This window comes from Lycium barbarum, chromosome 6 (genome assembly GCF_019175385.1).
Source record: "Lycium barbarum isolate Lr01 chromosome 6, ASM1917538v2, whole genome shotgun sequence".
Classification (NCBI taxonomy): domain Eukaryota; kingdom Viridiplantae; phylum Streptophyta; class Magnoliopsida; order Solanales; family Solanaceae; genus Lycium; species Lycium barbarum.
In genome coordinates, this window is record NC_083342.1 from 125667007 (window position 1) to 125687511 (window position 20505).

Here is a 20505-nt window from a genome sequence, read left to right on the forward strand (position 1 = left end):
GTACATCAAAGGAATAAGACCTATACATGTTCCTATTCACAATAAAGGAATTTTTAACACTTTTGATACTGAAAGAAGGGAAGTTAAATTTATCCATTTTGATTGCACCCCTTATCTCCTTAGGAAGATTATGAAAGTCATTGATCCAAGTTGTGTCATTGCATCTAAGTCCCCAGTTTGCCAATCCATCTGCCACCTTGTTACCTTCTCTGAAACAATGCTTGATTCTCCATTCCATCTGATCAAGAATGTTTCTGGAATTTTTGATGGAGTTCCAAACATTCCAAGGGGTATTAGAGGTAATTTGTAACCAATCCACCAGAAGTTGTGAGTGCACCTCTATTTCTAGCTTCCTGTACCCATTGTCATTACACCAACCAATTCCAATTTCAACAGCCAAGACTTCAGCCATGTTATTTGTGATATGACCAAAAACTTTACCAGATGCAGCTATCAAGTTTCCCCGATCATCTCTTATAATACCACCCCTCCACTGGGTCGCGAGTTACCTTTTGCACATCCATCTGAGTTAAGCTTTACAAAACCAATTTTTGGTCTCTCCCATTTGATGGGGGTATAAATAAACTTGTCTGTGGCATGATCCATCATCTGATAAAGCTCCTCCCCTTTCAAGAATGGATTGATCATGTTGAATTGTTTGTGAACTGTCATGACAACTTGTAAGTTGATGTTATATTTGGTATTGATCAAGTTCATCCTCTTGTTCTCATATCTTTGCTTGCATCTTGCTTTCCATAGCTGCCTCCATTAGTGCAAACTCCGCCTCTCATAAATGGTTTAAACTGGGGAATGCATTCAGTGTCCTTCCATAATTGGTCTATGCCCAAAGTGAAACCCTTATTCTTGTGTACACTTCAAAAGGTCCTTTGGGAAATTTAGGTTCAGGTTTCACGAAGAGAACTTTATAAAAAAATTCTTTTGGTTCAAAACCTAATGAATAGCTACACAAAATAATCTCACAGGTATCTCTGCTCTCTGTGAACCATTGAAAACTTGGACAGATTGAAAACATGTATCTAGCATCGCGTTTGCGAAATTCAAACCATTGTTTCTAAGGTTTTGCGAAATTCAAACCCTTGTTTCTAAGGTTTTTTTACTCCAATTCTTCCATTTGCGAGGCCGCCACTTTGTAGACTAATCATCTCTGTTTCCATTTTATTTGTGCAAAGATCCCTTCCATGAAGAGTTAACTAAAACAACTGCCATCTAATTGCTTAAATTAAAAATAGTCGGCTGTTGTGTGTGTGTATATATGTAAAATCATACATAATTTATGTATACTGACTGGCAAAAGTAACTAATGATCCAATTTGACCCACCATTCACTTTTTGTTTCTAAGTGAAAGTGGCTTTACGTAACTAATTAAGCCTTACTACAATTTGAATAAGTTCGGAAGTTATACAGATGAAGGGTACGAGTTTTCTGATTTTCTATTCATATATCTTCGAAGCTTTTTTCTTTTTGCTTTCCTGGATTGTATAATTTCAATCTTAATATAACAAATTAATGTTAAAGATCATGAAACTATGGATTTTCTCCTTGTAAAAAAAGAGCAAATTATTAATCCATTATATTTCTTAAAAAAAAAAAAAAAACATTCTACCTCAGTTTAAACTTGTTCATGAGCACATCTGCAATTTTTTTCTAATTGGGAAGAGGCTTTCTACACATTTATAAAAACCAAATTTACTGGCATCGTTTCCACGAAATCCATGTACTTCAAATTCTCTCCAACTTTTTCTTGCGATATCATAAGAGAAGAAAGATAACTTTTTGTTTTTGACTCCAACACCGATTATAATTTCCCCATCATAATACGTCCAGCAATCAAAGAACACTGTCTTGTGAACCAAGGGAAAATCAAGAATGATATGCTGACCCTTCCCTAAAATCCAAAAATTAATTTCTCCATAAGCCGCCGTACCTTCGAGGACAGACAGTTTTCTCTTCACCTCCATCAGGTTATAAAAGTCCAACTCGTGACCATATAAAGCTTCCCACAATGTAATAGTTCTGCAGAAACTTTCAGCTTTCACATTAAATGCAACTATATCATTTGCTAAACAATTAAACATGTAGATAACTCCATCAATGCAAACTCCCTCCCTCACTCTATTAAATGCGGGAATGCTTTTAATCTCCTTCCATGATTCGTCTTTGCCTAAAGTGAAAACCCAGATTCTCGTGTAGTACGTTTTGAAATCACTAATTGACGTATGTTGAGTTTTCATGAAAAAACCTTTATAAACCTTTTCTTCTGGTTCAAAACCTAATGAATAGTCATATGCCTTCGCATCTACATCTACATAAGGAAGAAGTCTTACTTCTCCTGTACTTGGATTGCAAATTATACCACATTGTTTTAACTTTGTCCAGAAGCAAAACAGACCATTAACACACTCCAAATAGGTATGCCAAGCTTTAACAGAACCGTAGAGTCCATCAAAATCCTCAATATTAAGAAGGGAGGCTTTTCCATCCTTAGTTTGCTCTAAAGTGTAAAAAACTGTTTTGGGGACAAGCAACTTGGTTCCACCAGGGCGAGTCATAGAGCGGCATCGATGAATATCCAAAAAAAACTGATTCGAATACAAGAGAGTTACAGAACTTAGAAACACACTTGAAACGCATTAAGGATTTGGCAGGAAGCCACGAGAAGACCTCAAAGATTATATGTTGGGGAACTGACGGGCTCGAAGGCATCATACTCTTCTCCTTTGTGAGGGCGACTGTAGTACTGGCCATGCTTATAATTTACATTTGGTAAACCCTTTTTCCAGTTTAAATAGGGCAAAACTTTTGCCGCTGTACTTTTCCTTTTGCATTAGAACTTGTAGATCTTCCGAAGAGTTTTATGAGAGTCTATGAGGTTTTGCACCAAATAAAGTTAATTAAAACCTTGTTTTTTCTAATAAAGGGAAAATTTCATTAGTAGCGATATTAGAGCTTTTTTTTGCAAAACAAACAGCGATATTATTCTTGTTTTAAAACATAGCATTATTTTTCTTTCAAAATGTAGCATATATACATTGTATGCTCACACATACAATATATACAATTGGTTTTAGATTTTACATAAAAAAAAAGTTTTTGCCAAATAAAAAGAAGATCCAATTTTACTCCCCATACGGCAATTATCCCAGTAAAAAGAAGTACCCTAATTTAAGGTCTCATTTAATGAAATCCTTATCAATTAGTGAATTATAATAACAAAATTCCCTAAAATTTCTCTCTACTCGGTTCGACATCTTCATCCCCTAAAATTTCTCTTTACTCTATTGACATCTTCTAGCTTGTTTGACCAAGTTTTTAAAATCAATTTAAAATTCCCTAAAATTTCTCCCTTAACTCAGAAGTACTTTTCAAAAAACTACTCTTGACAAAAATCAGCTTTTGTTTGGCCAATTAATTTAAAATGTACTTTTAATTAGTAATTAGTGTTTGATCAAATTTTTAAAAAGTGCTTCTAATATTTTTGTCAAGAGTGCTTTTGCTACTCTTCATCATTTTCAAACACGATCATTTCAAAACACTCTCCAAAGTTCCATACGAATTGCAATACTATGTATAATATATTAAATCTTATTTAAAATATAATATATTTCTAATTGATACTTTATAAATTAGTAGTATATATTTAGGACAAATTGAAACTATTAATTATATATACAGTCAAACCTCTCTATAACAGCATCGTTGGGTTCGACTTTTTTTTACCGTTATAGAGAATTGTTGTTATACACTTATAGCAGCATTGACATTGAAATAATATTTTGCTGTTATAAGCAAAAAAGATGCATAAAATCTAATTTTTCATTTTTAATTGTCAAATTCTAAGCTTAATCACAATTTGTATAACGAAGGAAAATCTTTTAATGATGACTATATATATTCATATGATATTTTTTGTCATAAATATTGTACTAAAGGATCAAATATTTGATCAAAATCTCTACACTTATTATTGGTAATCATAAATATTCTATTTTTATAAAGATGGTTAATTATTATATTACCAAAAAAAGAAGATAACTGTTCTATGAGGGATAATTTTACAAAGAGTGTACTATTATAAAGTTAGTTGTTGCTGTTATAAGTGAAAAACTGTTATAGAGAAGTAAAATATAACATAAAAATTTGGTTCTGAAAAAACTTGGTTGTTATAGAGAGTTGCTATTATATGCGGGTGTCATTATAGAGAGATCTGACTGTACAATACACACGCGCGCATTCACTGTGATTTGTTAAATCTTGAGATTTACCTGTTTAATTAGGTGTAAACACGTAAGTATCCTATTTTTAAAAGGAGTACATAGAGTAAATTGAGGGTTTTATCCACCTAGCTAGTATACTTGTAAACACAATATTAAAGATGATATAAATCTATAAAATTGGTACCGCCTGCAACTTGGACAATCCTTGGCATATTTTACAACTTGTCTACTAGGTAAATTTTTCCAATAAATAATTGAATATTGTACCAATAAAAACTGTTGTTTGTTGAAGTACGCAATAAAATTAAGGGAGAAGGGTCAAATATACCCCTCTATTTTAGTTTATTGGCTAGTTTTGCCCTCTGTTAGCCAAAGTAGTCAAATATACCTCTCCCGTTACAAGTTGGGGCCAAATATATCACTACCGTTAGTAAAGTTTAAAAAATACCACTCATTTCTAACGTATTTCCACATAAACAAGTCTAGTCATTGGAATTGGGTGACATGGACGCCACATGACATTTAACTTATTCTATGTGGTGCCTACGTGACAATTTTTTAAAAAACAATCTAGAAAATTGATTTTTCTAAAAACAAATCTCTTAAAAATGACTTTTATTAAAAATTTGATTTTTTATTTTATTTTATAAAACCCGCAAAAAAATATTTTGGAAAATTGGATTTTTTTTTTTTTAAATTAGGACACTTTAAAAAAAAACTTTACAGCTTTCCAAATATTTAAAAAAATCATTTTCTAGATTTTTTTAACTCAAATATTCAATTTCCGAGAATATATTTTAAAAAAAGTTTGTTTTAAAAAAAAACAATTTTCTAGATTGTTTTTTAAAAAATTGTCACGTAGGCACCACATAGAATAAGTTAAATTTCGTGTGGCGTCCGTGTCACACAATTCCAATGACTAGACTTGCTTATGTGGGAATATGTTAGAAATGAGGGGTATTTTTGAAACTTTGCGAACAATAGGGGTATATTTGGCCCCAACTTATAATGGGAGGGGTATATTTGACTATTTTGACTAACGGAGGGCAAAGTTAGCCAATAAACTAAAGTAGAGGGGTATATTTGATCCTTTACCCTAAAATTAAAGCTCGTGATGGTGATAGTTTGCTCCGGTGGTTTTGCAATAATGGCAAATGGTCGTGCGGTGGTGGCTAGAGGTGATGGCTTGTGTGCTAGCGGTGGAGGTGGATTATATAGATAAACTATTGGTAAAATTTAATCGTCACAGAAATCTTTAGTGTAATAACAAAGTTGAAATGCATTTCTACTTGAAATCCGAGCAAACTAGAACTCTAGCACATTTCTAATACTGAAAAAAAAATAAAAAATGAAAAGAGCGCAGATCACCAAATGCCTTGCACGAAATCAGTTTAAACTTGTTGATGATCATTGCTGCAATTTTTTTCCAACTGGGAAGAGGCTTTCTCCACATGTATAAATGACTCCAATCAAACCAGTTTCATGAAATCCCTGAACTTAACATTCTCTCCAACTTTTTCTCGCAATATCATAACAGAAATAAGAGAGTTTTTCGGCTCCAACTACGATTATAATCACCCATCATAGTACGTCTGGCAACAAGAATACACTGCCTTATGAACCATGGGAAAATCAAGAATGATATGCCTCTCCCATCCTTCATGTCCTAAAATCCAAAATTTAATTTCTCTATCAACTATCGAGGACTGCTAATTTTCCCTGCACCTCTATCATGTTATAATAATCCACGCCGTGATCTAAAGCTTCCCACAGTGTAATAGTTCTGAAACTTTCAGCTTTCACGTTAAATGCGACTATATTGTTCTTCGTATCTAAACAATTCAACATGTAGATAACTCCATTGATACAAACTCCCTCCATCGATCGAAAAACTCGGGAATGAATTTAATCTCTCTCCACGATTCGTCTCTGCCTAACGTGAAAACCCAGATTCTCGTGTACGTCTCTGACCTTTTATTCGTAAATTCAGGTTTCAAGAAAAGAACTTTATAAATGTTTTCTTCTGGTTCAAAACCTAATGAATAGCGATACACAATGGGATCCACATCTTACTTCTCTAGTACTGGGATTGCAAATTATAGCAGGTTGTGAATCCTGCGAATACCTCCTCCAGAAGCTAGCAAAACAGACCATTTACACACTCCGAAGAAATAGCCATACCGATTTTGTCGTAGAGTCCATCAAAACCCTCAATATGAAGAAGGGAGATTTTTGCATCTTCATTTTGCTCTGTAGTGTAAAAAACTACTTCTCCTTGGGGCAGAAGCAATACGCGCACAAGCAATTTAGTTCCGCCAGGTCGAGTCATTGAACGGCATCGATTTATATCCACAAAATGTGATTCTGATACGAAGGAACTACAGAGTTTCGAAAAGCACTTGAAACGCATTAAAGACTTTGACCGGAAGTCATGAGAACACCTCTAATATTATTTGTTGGGGAATTGACGGGTCTTTTCTTGAATGCATCATGCTCTTCTCCTTTGCGTCTCTAGTATTAGCCATGCTTATAAAACCCTTTTTCCAAGTTTACATTGCCGTTAATACTTTTTTCCTTTTCCTAGACTTTGCAAAGAATTTTATGAGAACCTACGAGGGTTTGCACCCAAAAAGGATTATATGCAAAATAGTACTCCCTCCATTCCCCAATAAATGAATTTTTGGGTAAGAAAGCTAATTAAAGATATTAATTAAAAAGTAATCTGTCAATATTATTCTTTTATTTCTTCCCAAACTTTTCTTAAAACTAGAGATAGTCATTATAAATATGAGTAATTTAGGAAAAAATTAATTAATACATCTTTAGACTTGGAAAAATTCATTCATTTTGGACTATAAAAAAAAGTCAGATATCCATTTATATTGAAATGGAGGGAGTAATACATGCATGTTTTACAACAATAAGGAATTCTTTTTTGGAAGTTTCTCGTTTGCTAATGCTAACTTGAAAAATTAGAATAAAATCTTAAATTTTTTAAAGTGAGAGTTATTGTTTTTATTATGTCAAAAAAGGACAACCCGACACACAAAGCATCCCGTATTAGCAGGGTCCAGGGAAGGGCCGCACCCTAAGGGGTGTAATGTAGATTGCTTTCATGACTCGAACCTGTTATCTATAGGTAAAAAAGTTTATTGTTTTTATTATGTCATCATACAATAAGTTATTGTGTTCCTATCCTCAATTTACAAGGAAATAGAAGCTTTGGTTGTTTTATCTACCTTAAGTAATATTTTGAAGGGTGAGGAGCGGATTTGCAGAGCCTGAGCCAACAATTGAAGTTTATGGTTGGGTTTCTAGCTTTTTAAGTTACTTGGTTCGAAATTATTTTATAAATATATTCAATGAATTTAAACAAATACAGAGTTTAGATCAAATCTAATGGGTTTGGCCGAACCCATAAGCTATTTGGCTAGCTCGGCCGCTGAGTGGATGCCTGTAAAGTTGTACAAAGTATAGGAAACATTACTATCCATAAGTACTCAAATAATCTGAAAATAATAACCCCCTCACAGTGTTGTGATAACCCGTCACAAATTGTAAAAGCAAGTAGAAACAGAGGCTTAAAAATCCCCACTATCAGTCGCTTTATCAATTTTCTTCAGGCTTATGTTACTGGATATATCCCTTATTTAGGGAAACCTCAAAACCTTTTTGCTAAGTTCGTGCATTTGTGTGTTCCATTGTTGAGTAAGTTGCACTTGCTAGATTCAATTTCTCTGTTGTTTGCTCTATTGACGAATAGTGCTTATTAAAACTTCTGACTTGTGCTATCTGGGCATGTTCTGCTGGTTTTGGTATCATAGTTGATAGTACCTTTAAACCGATTTCCATTTTTTGGCTTCTTAAATGGTCTTTACAAAGACACGAGACTGCTGCTATCTAAATTTCTCTAACATTAAGTTGGAAGGAGGATAAAGTATGATTGTTTAGACAATATGTATGTTAGATTGATATCTGAAGTCAAATATAAAATCCCTAATTAATACCAAATTTACAAGGTGATGTCCCTGAATAACATGTTGCTAAGTTTCCATGTCTGTGACCATCTGTTTAATAAGGAGTCCGAATCAGAACTCCTCTGCAGTAAAATTTGACAATGAAAAATTTGCAGTTGCATGGCCGGTCATCTAGGTCATAGTTGTTTTCTTCGTTTGCTACCAGTCACATTGATCATCTATCTTACAAAAGTTAATGTGCATGATAGCCTTTTCAAGTAAATCATTGTGTCCTGGCAGTAAATATACTTGTTCCCCAATGTCAATGAACTACAGGATGATGGCTATACTCTTTCCGTTGATAAACATAATGTTAACATTGAGATATAATTAAGTAAATAAAAAACATGCTCTCTCTAACAAATTACACCAGCTCGTCACACGCTTTGACAACTGTTTCTCTGTCAGATGCGACTTTTCACCTTTCTTTCCATTCATGTTGAGTCTTATTGCATCATTTTTGTTTGAGAATCTTACTGCATCATGTCATGCAAAGAGTCAAAAGAGAGCACCATTCTTGTTGTATTCAGGAGATCAACTGTATTGTATTTGAATGGGGAATGAAAAAAGAATTAAGAGAAGTTATAATACTCTGCACTTTATCATGATGTGACCAAATGATTAGTGCCTATTCTTAGTGTTTTCGAGGACCACAATCAAATAGCATCCCCATTGGGAGGACACTATTTGTCTTTACTGAAGTATAATAGTTCGTACTTTTTCAAGGCATGCAATCATAACGGAGGAATTCAATATTCATGAATAGGTCGAAGAGGTATTCGTGTGTCTAAATATTGAACTACATGAATTGTCCCAGAGAACATTTGAGATCACTAAGCAAGCTGGATATGTTAATGTAAAGAGACAAGAAGAATAGAATCTTTTCTTCATCCAAATAGTTTGCTGATTTTTTACTTGGCTAGTGGGTAAAAGAACGCTTATTCACCTGCTAACTTTGTTACCTGTAGTTTGTTTCGCCTGCAATTGGCCTTACAAAGCTGACAAAAATTGTTGCCCTGCCAGGCAGGTAATGGATGGGTGCCTGGAATTTGGCTTTTTGATGTTCTGGATTTGTTTGTTATATTATGGTGCTCTTAGCTTAGACAAATAAACGAGTGAATTCACTGCTTACTTTTCCTAGTTGGTATACATAAATTATACATCGAGTATACACAATTTTACACATTGTACATGGATTATACATATATTAATACATCCACTGATTATTTTTAGTTTAAGAGGTTGGATTGGCGGATATTTAGGTTACTTCTTCTATTTTTGTGGTAATATTTGCTCAGACGTTGATGTCATTATTGAATTTCATTGTGTTAATTTTGCTGTTTCTCCCAGCTTTGGCTGCTGCCATTTTCAACTTTCTCTAAACAGTAGCTTCTCTCCCTCTTCAGTAAATCAAGTCCTAATTTTTTCACTTAAACATCGAATTAGCACCTCTCAATCAACAAAAAACTGGGTAATCTTATATTGATTCCCTCTTTCACCAAAATTTTTATCAATTCTTCTCAGGGCCGGCCAGAGGGCCAAGCCACTAAAGCGGGGGATTTAGGCTTTGGGGGCCTCATCTTTTTCATCCGGTGTTCGGTATCTATATTGAATTTCCTGATTAATTCGATTTCAAGACACGCAAGGTCGATTAAAGAGGGAAGCAGTCCCTAGCAAGATTTTTTTTATTCTGAGACTCGAACTCGAAACCTTTAGTTAAGGGGGGATGAACCCTTATTTTTACCTACAATAGATTAAAAGGTCACTTTTTTGATTATATGAATTCTCTCGGAACCATAGTGCTAATAAATGGTGCAGCTTAATTCAGTAGCAAAATACGTCGTGACGCAGCCGAAGAATTCCTAATTTCTCCACTCTGTTCTTTATATTTTACTCAGAGAATAGACACCCATCTCAATGTCATGTTTCATTCAATGGCTGTGCTTTTTACATAAATAAACTTAGCTTTCTCAACATGTTCTCGATTAGTAGTACACTTTTTTGTTTGCTTATATAACAGGATGCAAGTCTTGAAACTATTTATTCCGAAACCACATAAGCCAATGCAGGTAAAAGTGTACAATAAAACAACATTAATGTGTTTGATCTATGAACCTAATGTTTATGCACTTTCAAAGTTGTACTCCATAGTTCATTTAGGGAGAGGCAAGAAAAGGATGAAATGTGCAATCATCATCACAAAATAGATAATCGCAATTACCTGAATGATATTTTTCCACATGTCATAACTCATATGCCCGGAGCATAAACTAAACCTAAAACCATATGATAGGAAAATCTTACTAGAAAAAAAATATAATGACAGGAAATTTTAACCTCTCAATTATTAAAGGGTATCTTATCTCATAAGTTACATCGAATTGTTGATATGTTGGCAAAATATCGGAATCAATTAGTATCGTTTCATGAGTTGTTAAAATATTTTAGTTTTTCATCGTATGTTAAGAAATTTAAACCTTCATTATCTTAAAAAGTGGACTTCTAGTTTGAGTATGATAAAAATTAGTAGTATAGTACTCCCTCTGTTTCAATTTATGTGAACCTATTTCCTATTTAGTCCGTTCTAAAATGAATGACCTCTTTCCTAATTTGGAAACAAATTCACTTTATAAATGATTTACAGCCACACAAATATTCAAGACTTATTTTGAACCATAAATTTTAAAAGTTTTTACTCTTTCTTAAATGTCGTGCCCAATTAAATGGATTCACATAAATTAAAACGGAGGGAGTAATAATTTTGAGTAAGAAGTTAAAACTTATGGAACAGAAGTGGCAAGAGAGGAGGACGTGGATCCACAACAACCTAACAATGCGACTAAATTTTGCTGTCGACAGAGAGAGAAGAATAGTAGTACTAGTATTATGTGATACATTCGCTTTAAAAAGTACTATAATTTGAAAAACAAATCATATCAATTTGGTGGGAAAAAAAAATCTTAAAGTATTTGTTAAAGTTCATATAGTTTGAATAACGGAAGCAAAAAATGTCACCTAAATTGAGAGAAAAAAAATGGTAATAAGATTGAGCCAAAAAAAAAAAAAAAAGCAGCAGCTTTTAATTTGTGGAGAATGAGTCCGGAACCAAAATGCCCAAAAAAAAAAATTTTGAACCAAAATATCCTAACAAAAAAAATGTTATAAAACTACCTTTAGCGCAGTAATTTACTGCACTAAAGCAGTTCACGAAAACGGAGTCGTTAACTGTTTTAGCGCAGTATTTTACTGCGTTATAGAAGCAGTAAAAAAAAAATCTATAACGCAGTAAAATACTGCGTTATAAAAACAGTACCAAAAAAAAAAAAAAGTTGGCCCACTTTATTTTTTGCAACACTGAGTGTTTTTTTCCATACTTTGACCAATGATTAGTCGTGTGTCAAGACTCCGAAATGTCAATATTTTATATAGAACCTGATATTTTTTTCTGCGTACAATAATGTAGGCTCAATACATCAAGGATACGTAAACGTTCAGATCGTCATTTTAGGGGTTGAAAAGGTTCCCGAAGTAAGTTTTGTTTGTAAACTTTAGGTTTAAGTGTTCTATATACATAGACGTCCATTTTTGTTTGAAGACTTGTTGTCATTAGCTTAATGTTTTTTAAAAAATTAAAAAAACATTAAAAAATAACACACTTAAAAAGATCGAAATACTTAGTGTATATTCGAAATAAAGTTACGCATTAAAAAATAACACACTTAAGGAATACTTAGTGTTTTTTCCATAAAAAGATCGCAACATCTTATTTTAATAAATCTTTTCTCTGCAGCACTTAGTGTTTTTTTCATACTTTGACCAACGATTAATCGTGTGTCAAGACTCCGAAATGTCAATATTTTATATAAAAACTGATTTTTTTTTTCTGCGTACTATAATGTAGGCTCAATACATCAAGGATACGTAAACGTTCGGATCGTCGTTTTAGGGGTTGAAAAGGTAGCCGAAGTAAGTTTTGTTTAAGGTTTAAGTGTTATTTTTTAAGGTTTTGATTTAAGCGTGTTATTTTTTAATCAAGACATAACTTTATTTTGAATATAAATATAATTCTAAAAAATATAGGGAGAAAAATTAGTTGTAAAGTGGTCAAACTTTAGATAGTCATAACTTTGCGCTCAGATATCCGTTTTACGCGTTTTTTTTTTTTTTGAACTTGTGTAATTTTTCGAGATCTATGTGGACAAACTCGCTATTTTACTGCGCTATACAAACAAAAAAAAAACATTCTTTAGCGCAGTAAAATACTGCGCTAAAGCAGTTCAAAACCTTTTGACAACGGCTTTATTTTCAATAAATCTAAAACCTAAAAATAAAAAACTTTAAGCTAATAACAACAAGTCTTCAAACAAAAATGGACGTCTATGTATATAGAACACTTAAACCTAAAGTTTACAAATAAAACTTACTTCGGGCACCTTTTCAACCCCTAAAATGATGATCCGAACGTTTACGTATCCTTGATGTATTGAGCCTACATTATTGTACGCAGAAAAAAATATCAGGTTCTATATAAAATATTGACGTTTCGGAGTCTTGACATACGACTAATCATTGGTCAAAGTATGAAAAAAAATACTAAGTGTTGCAAAAAATAAAGTTGGCCAATTTATTTTTTTTGGTACTGTTTCTATAATGCAGTATTTTACTGCGTTATAGATTTTTTTTTTTAACAGCTTCTATAACGCAGTAAAATACTGCGCTAAAGCAGTTAACGGCTCCGTCTCCGTGAACTGCTTTACCGCAGTAAATTACTACACTAAAGGTAGTTTTGTAATATTTTTTTTTATTGGGATATTTTGATTCAAAGTGATTTTTTGGGGACATTTTGGTTCCGGACTCGCGGAGAATTGAGGTATGATATAAACAATATCTTTGTCATGATGTGGATTGATGAAGTATCACAAACTTTTGAAATTTGAGCTTCCCACTTTTTTACTTTTTGCGATTTTCCACTCCTGCTTTTTTGTTAGTCAAATTTCTCTAGTAAATTTCTCTGTGGTCTTTGAACATTGAGGTTGGAAAAGGAATTCTATGCCTTCCAAAGATTGCGGAAATTTTACATTTGCTTGGAAGCTAAATGTACGAGAAGACTTTTTTGTGTGAAAATGACTGGACTTAATAAATATACTTTAACTTTTATCAACTGTAATTAAAAGCAGTGAGCATGACTACATCGACAGCCACAAAGTAGCAGGAAAAAACTTGCACACATCTCTTACTTACATCAAATCAATGGACATATAACATGTGTTTTTTTAGTTCATTGTTTAACTATGTTAAGTTAATACTACTAATATTTATCATACAACATCGATTTCTCCTTAATGTGGGTAGGTTTTAAGGGTACGTACTGCAAAGAATCAATAAATGATAAGAGAACAGGATGTATAAAAAAAGGGTACATTTAGCGGATGCACGTGAACACCGTGGGTGAAGGAACAAATCCATAATAACAACAACTCCAAATTTCAAAATAGTAGATGGAATATATTTATTTACTCACACATAGAGACACATGTATGACTGCATATATTATTATGTACTGTATTTGTTGGCTAGCATTACTACTGTTTCATCCGTGACCATTTGGCAACCTCTTTGTTCCACTTATTAAAAATACAAATAAAGTACTACTTATGCTCTACTACTTATTCTCTACTACAGCTAAATAATACCCAAACAACAAAAGAAAAAAAAAAAAGAGAGGAGAGAAGAAGTCATGAATTGTGGTCCTCCAGTCGTTTCCTCAAAACAGTAACCTCCACAAGGACCACGATATAATACTCCATCTGTTTTAATTTATGTGAACTCATTTCCTTATTAGTCCGTGTAAAAAAGAATGACCTTTTTCTATATTTGAAAATATTTTACCTTTATGTAATAACCACACAAAATATATGTGACTCATTTAGGACCACGAGTTTAAAAGTCTTCTCTTCTTTCTTAAACTTCGTGCTCAGTTAAATGAGTTCACATAAATTGAAACGAAGGAGTACTAAGATATTTTCTTTTTCTGATATCAATGAGCTGACTACCACCTAATTCAGGTCAACACCAATACAACTTTTGACGTAAATGGGCATGCAAGAACAGTTTCTTTTTTTAAGGCATATGATATTCAAACATATATTGACCCGATTAATTCATCGAATGTACTCTAATATACTCGAGAAGGAGATCAAATTGCTCTTCATCGGAGCTCAATTCAACTCGAGACTTCTAGTTGAAGAGGAAAGAATCGCAATCACCTCACCACACCCTTTGATGATATGCATACATAGCTTCTTCCACACCGAACGAATAATATTTAAAGAATAGTGCAATCACACACATATTTTCTTTGAAACAAATCATCACATATATAATATTATAATTACACAATTTTTTAATCATTACAATCCAAATACAAATGTCAAGCAAATGAATTTCAATTTACCACCGAGTGAGCCAATCGTCCAATAATATATATTATTGGTGGTCAACAAAAATATTAGTATACCATGGGCATAACGTACGTAGAAGTTTGTTTTCCCGCCGTAATAATAATTAAAATTTAGAGCAGGTTCAAAAAGTTAACATCAATCGGCACAAAAGTTCAGCCTTTCCTTGCGAAAATCACGGATTAATGGAAACTCAACTAGTATAACTTTTCAAACTAGAGCAATCTGGAGGCAAATCTTTCTTAACCATAAGTAACAAGAATAATCCAAATGTATTGTAATATAATTTTAATAAAATATTTACCAATATCGAAGAGCAAGGTGAGATGGTTAGAAGTTTTTTTTACCTTTAATTAAAGATCTTAAATTGAAGGGATGAGAATGAAGGACTTTGCAACAAAGCTATTTTCTCTCTTTTCACAAACTTAGAGCCAGTTTGGATGGATGGGCTTATGACTTTTTTTTTTTTTTTGGGCTTATAAGCTGAAAACAGCTTATAAGCTACTTTAAATAAGCTAAGTCAAATGGGTTCAATTATTTTTTTGAATTTATTTTAAGCACAAAATGACTTCAAGCTGACCAGCCAAACACTCAAAAAAACTAAAAATAACTTATAAGTCAATCCAAACGGGCTCTTATTCAATCGGATTTAAATTACTCGGACCGTTGAATTTCGAATTGTTAAACAAAAGGGGGGAAATTTAGTGGTGCATAGACCATAGTGGCTGCTCAGCCTTTCAGACAGACATGTGCAACCTGTGCAGCTCACCGAATTGTTTTTACATCCCAAAGTACATTTCTGGTCTTTTTTCTATAAAGTAATGATATTACTTGTAAATAATTGATTAAAGCTAAGTTTTGTCATAGACCTAGTTTTCTCTATGGTAAATTTTGCATACTATAATCCGTTCTTATAATATTTCCGATAAAAACTAAAAAAGAAAATTGCATCAACGGACGAGACTGAGAACTCAGTTCCTAGGAATCATCAGTTATTACAAATAAATAACAATCCCACCAAAAGAGAATCCTATGCTAAGAAATAGTGGTACTATACATGCATATTGTCCTATTTGCTTAGCAGGTTATCAACAATACAAATAAATGGTGCAAGAGTACATCAAATAAAAATTTCAAAATTAGAAAAAGAACACTAAAAAGAAAATAGTTTTCAGCCGTATAAAATCCTTGGTGACTATGTGACCCACTACTATAATTTACAAAACACAATATTAGTTCTGTGTCATTCAAGATTTTGCCAGAGTTGTATTAAAATGTCATAATGACATTTGGGGTTACATGGAAATGATTTATTAGTACGAACAAATCGCTAATTAACGACAAAATGGGGCGCCAGAAGTGCTAAAAAAATACTGTACTTAAAACTAAGTGGAGACAAATAGAAATAGTCCAAAAAAGGGTGCAAAAGGACAAAACTACCCTCACCCGTAATAATTTAATGCGAGAAAATGATTAAGCAATGAAAACAAGAAAGTCCTCATGAATTGACTGTACAAGTCAAATTACAAAATGTCACTCTCAGAAAGTGTGAACACTGTACTCAGAAGAAAATACAGCTTGAGATCAAACGAGTTTAACTTCTACAAAAAATTTACTTACATAAAAAGTGAGGTAAATAATTTGTTATAGTCCTTTAAAACATGCTAGTGTATATAAGTTAAATTCTATAAGTGATATTACCATTTTCTCAAGTACTAAAACTAACAGATTTAATGTCACTCTCTAGTTTCCATCGAAGAAACAGTAGCTCGAGATCTGGTTTGTTTCCCCCAAATACTTACTCTAGATTTTTCAGAATTTTTTATTTTTAAATTACTTTCCAGAAAAGTGTAGAGAAGTCACATGGGGATTCCTCAGTAAAGTAAGGACACGTAAAAGAATAAACTGAAATTATTGAAACCAGAAAAAGGTATTTAGTACCATAAATACAACAATGCTCCTGTATATGCATTTCTCTTGAAGCAAAAATTTCTGTTTCTTTCATTCTTTTTAAATTAAAATTAGGAAGAAAAAAAAAAAAAGAGGGGAGAAAATTAAAAAGTAAAGCTGCCAATTCCTCATCTTTCACCGTGGGGAAAAAAGAGACAATGCAAAAGGGCTTTTCCAGTTTTACTATCCATTGTCAGTAACTTTGAGAAAAATGGTCTTTATAAATAAACCAATATATTTGGATACACTATGGTACAGAATTATCTCTATAATAATCCTTTTTTAAACAGTTTTTGCATTTCTCTCATACACACAACAGCAATCTGAGCTTTTGAAGAATACTAAACACAAATATATAATCCTCCTATACAAATCTCTCTCTTCACTCCTAGCTAATGTCCCAAAGGACCAAAACTAACAAAATACATTTCAAATCCTTCACAACTCTCTAGCAAAAGGTTCTCAAAAGAAACAAACAAAAAAGAAAAGGTAATAATGACGGACAAAACCAAATGACAACTAACATATACCTCTTGTCTGTCTTCCATGAAATCCTCATTCATATGAACTGAATCTTTCAAGCACTTTCACTCATCACACTTTAGAAATTTAAAACCTGCACAACAAATTCAATTCCCGTTGTGATGATAAAGAAGAAACTAGTGGACATTGTTAAATTTATGAAAAATTTAAGACTTTGATAAATGCATATACTAGAAAAAAACTGACCAATAATATAGATTTTACTGAGAGTTGTTTGGATCATCATCATCACTATCTGTAGGTTGAGGTTGATGTTGTTGTTGATGCTGTTGTTGTTGCTGGTGATGTTCCAATGAGTGACTTTGATGATCCGAATTCATATTCAAACCACTTCTTGAATACGCATTAAGGGCTGCTAACATGCCCAAATTACTTTCAGACATTCCAAGCCCAAGATGTTGAGATGGTTGTTGCTGCTGCATTATCATTGAGCCTAGTTGCAATGGATTTCCTCTCCCACTTTGGAATTCAAGATTTGGTGGGATATTAAACCTAGGCATGAAATGTAATGGTGCTTGAATAGTGTTTGAGCTACCCATAGGGAAAGGCCACATTTGAGACTCGAGCGTAGTAGTTCCTGATGTGCTAGCCATGGGAGCGGACAAAGTTTGTCCGCTCCCACTAGCAGTAACTGGCAGCATCCAGAACGGGCTGCCAGTTGTTCCACTGGTGGGCACCGCCCATAAGCCAGTAGCTGGCATCATATTAGTATGCCGAAGCATATTAGAAGATGGTCCAGCTACACCTTCTTGGGAATTAGGCTTAGGCAATTGCGATGAATTCCCCTTGAATTGCTTATTCGAAGGTGAAGTAGATCCTCCAGAAGCTTCTCCTTGTGGATTACTTGAGCCTTCCTCTTTGAACAAATCTTCTCGATATCTTTTGCGAAGGTAATTTTCCGCCCCTTCTTGTCCACCACTGCTACCACCACCTCCTGGTATTGATTCTGCGATTGGATTTTGCGTCAGAAGATGAGGGTTCTGATGAAACCCTAGCATGTGCGAGAATCCTTCTTCAAAAGGATGAGAGGGATGATGAGCGTGAGCTAGAGCTAAAGCGCTGTGAAAAGAATGCGGAGCAGACTTAGAAGGAGGAGCCGATAGAGTGGAGCCGCTACTACGGAGAGATATGTTCAGAGTTGAAAAGTTGGCCGGGATTGTGCCCGTGCCAGTTGCAGCAATGATAGCTGGTTCAGCTTGCTGTAATAGCCATTCGATGGTTTCTCCATCGGACTTATGGCTTAATTCACGGGTCAATTGGAAAACCCTAGCTGCACAGGCGGCTGGCATTCGGATACGCCGCCCTCTGCCATCAACTTTTGTGTGGCGATCCTTTGTTTGTCGCTTCGGCGGTGGCGGCTGTTGTTGTATTGCCAGCTGTTGTTGCGGCTGAGACTGAGATTTCTTGCTTGGATCAACCAGAGAGTCGGATCTAGTGGCGATGGCAAGAGAAGCGTCAACTAGATGAGGCGGCTGCTGCTGCGGAGTAGGAGAGGAAGTAGAAGGAGAAGCACTAGTAGCAGTAGGACTAGCAGAATTAGTTAGCCCAGTTGGTGGAGAAGGCTGGATAGAGATAGAGGTCATAAAAGGAACTGATGATCGCCCATGTTGTTGTTGTTGTTGTTGTTGCTGCTGAAGCTGGTGGTGGTGATGCTGGGAGAGGAGCTGGTACTGATGGTGGTGGAGAGGTGGAGAAGGGGTGGTGTTATTGGTGGCGGTTTGTTGTTTACTAGTGCTATTAGTATTGTTGTTTTGTAAATCAGTGAGTTCCATAATTTTGGGTTTTAGGGGGTGAGAGATAGAGAGAGAGTGCTGGCCTGGGCTGGGTTGTAATGTGGGGTGGGTGGGGTAATCAAGAATTTTGTTGGTGGGTTCAAGAAAACTGATCTTTCTTTATTTTCCCCCTTTTTTCTCTGTCTGATGATTTGTTTCTAACTTCTTATCAACCCCATCTCCATCTCCATCTCCATCTCCTCACTCTCGCTTCTATTCCAAAAAAAAAAACAAAGAAAGAGCGATAAAGAGAGAAAGGTGGGGAAGTGAGAGAAACACAAAAAGTAAAAAAATATTTGCAGAGTAAGAGAAGAACAGAGAGAGAAGTGATTGACAAACGCGGTGGGGTGGGGGCTAACTTGGACTAATAGTTTTTGTGGGGCTCATTAGGTTCTTCTCTGATTGACTCTTGTTTTCTTCCAAGTGAGAAATAAAGAAAGAGAAGCAGATGAGGAGGACCTGAATGGGAGAAAGAAGAATTCTGGAGTTTGATATTTGTGGGTGGGGAAGTATAGTTCTTAGAAGGGATATTTTTGAATGGGCAAATTACAAGAATTTAATTTATTTTTATGTTATTATTATATTTTAACTTGTTTTAGTAAGTGATGAGTAGTTTTTTCTTGACGCCGCGGTGGAGTCTTTATCTCTTTAATTATCTAATTTTTATGAACGTTAGATATGATTTTCACCAAAGTAATTTAAAAAAAAAAAAGAATAAATACGTAAAAAAGTCAAGTAAATTTAACATCTAATATATAAATATAGAATTAAAATAAATTGACCTTTAATGTAATTTTTAGAACCCTTCCACCCCTTAGCTCCTTCCCTGATTGCTTATATTTATTTTTGGGGTGATATGATAATATCAAACATTTTATATTTCTAATTTAAATAAATTAAACTCGTGAAAATGTACTCCTTTTGTTTTGTGTTTTAAAGAATATTTTGAAATACTATTATGGTGAAGGCATGTTAGTGGAATTTTTTTCTCAACTATTGCATGCATTCGAAGGTGATGGGACCATAAATATCTTGTTTGTGTAATTTAGACACACACATAACTTAAGTAGTACTATTCTCTATCTGTCAATCTTAATCTTTACGATAAGAATTTTTTTTAAGAAAATTGAGACAAAGATTGTCGTCATCCTCCACGTAGCTAGGTGCCCACCAGAAATTATTTTACGATAGGCATGAAAAATGCGAAATAAAATACACATCACTATAGCATTTTACATACTCACAAATTAATCTACGATACTTAATCAGATATACTACATTACTAGCAAACACAATAGGGGGTTGAGTAATAGTTGTACGGAATGTTTGTTAGTCCTAACAAATTGCATTAATGCGCTTACATATTAATGCAACTCACTTAAATTTGATGTCTGTAAGTTAGAATATAAATTATATTTTGGATTCTCACCCAGTGTTTAATAAGTATTTATTTTGGGGCTGACTGATCCGGATTTATATACTATAACATGATATTTCAGATAATATCTTATCGTAATATTGAAGATCATT

At 33.9% G+C, this 20505-nt stretch overlaps 2 protein-coding genes across 2 annotated transcripts; both read right to left on the reverse strand.

Moving 5' to 3' along the window:
* Window positions 1-1510: 1510 nt before the first annotated feature.
* On the reverse strand, window positions 1511-2707 carry LOC132600137 (putative F-box protein At1g19160). The gene has a single exon (XM_060313244.1). It carries the CDS (start codon window positions 2569-2571, stop codon window positions 1642-1644), a length of 930 nt encoding a protein of 309 aa, XP_060169227.1. The 5' UTR covers window positions 2572-2707; the 3' UTR covers window positions 1511-1641.
* A 14206-nt stretch (window positions 2708-16913) lies between these two features.
* On the reverse strand, window positions 16914-19473 carry LOC132598666 (transcription factor TCP8-like). The gene is made up of 2 exons (XM_060311667.1): window positions 17390-19473; window positions 16914-17276 (listed from the first exon to the last, which is right to left on the reverse strand). Exon 1 carries the CDS (start codon window positions 18973-18975, stop codon window positions 17404-17406), a length of 1572 nt encoding a protein of 523 aa, XP_060167650.1. The 5' UTR covers window positions 18976-19473; the 3' UTR covers window positions 16914-17276; window positions 17390-17403.
* Between the last annotated feature and the right edge of the window lie 1032 nt (window positions 19474-20505).

Bases quoted from the DNA above. Each gene is read 5' to 3' on its own strand.
- LOC132600137 (XM_060313244.1), bottom strand. From the start codon at position 2,571: ATGACTCGCCCTGGTGGAACCAAGTTGCTTGTCCCCAAAACAGTTTTT.
- LOC132598666 (XM_060311667.1), bottom strand. From the start codon at position 18,975: ATGGAACTCACTGATTTACAAAACAACAATACTAATAGCACTAGTAAA.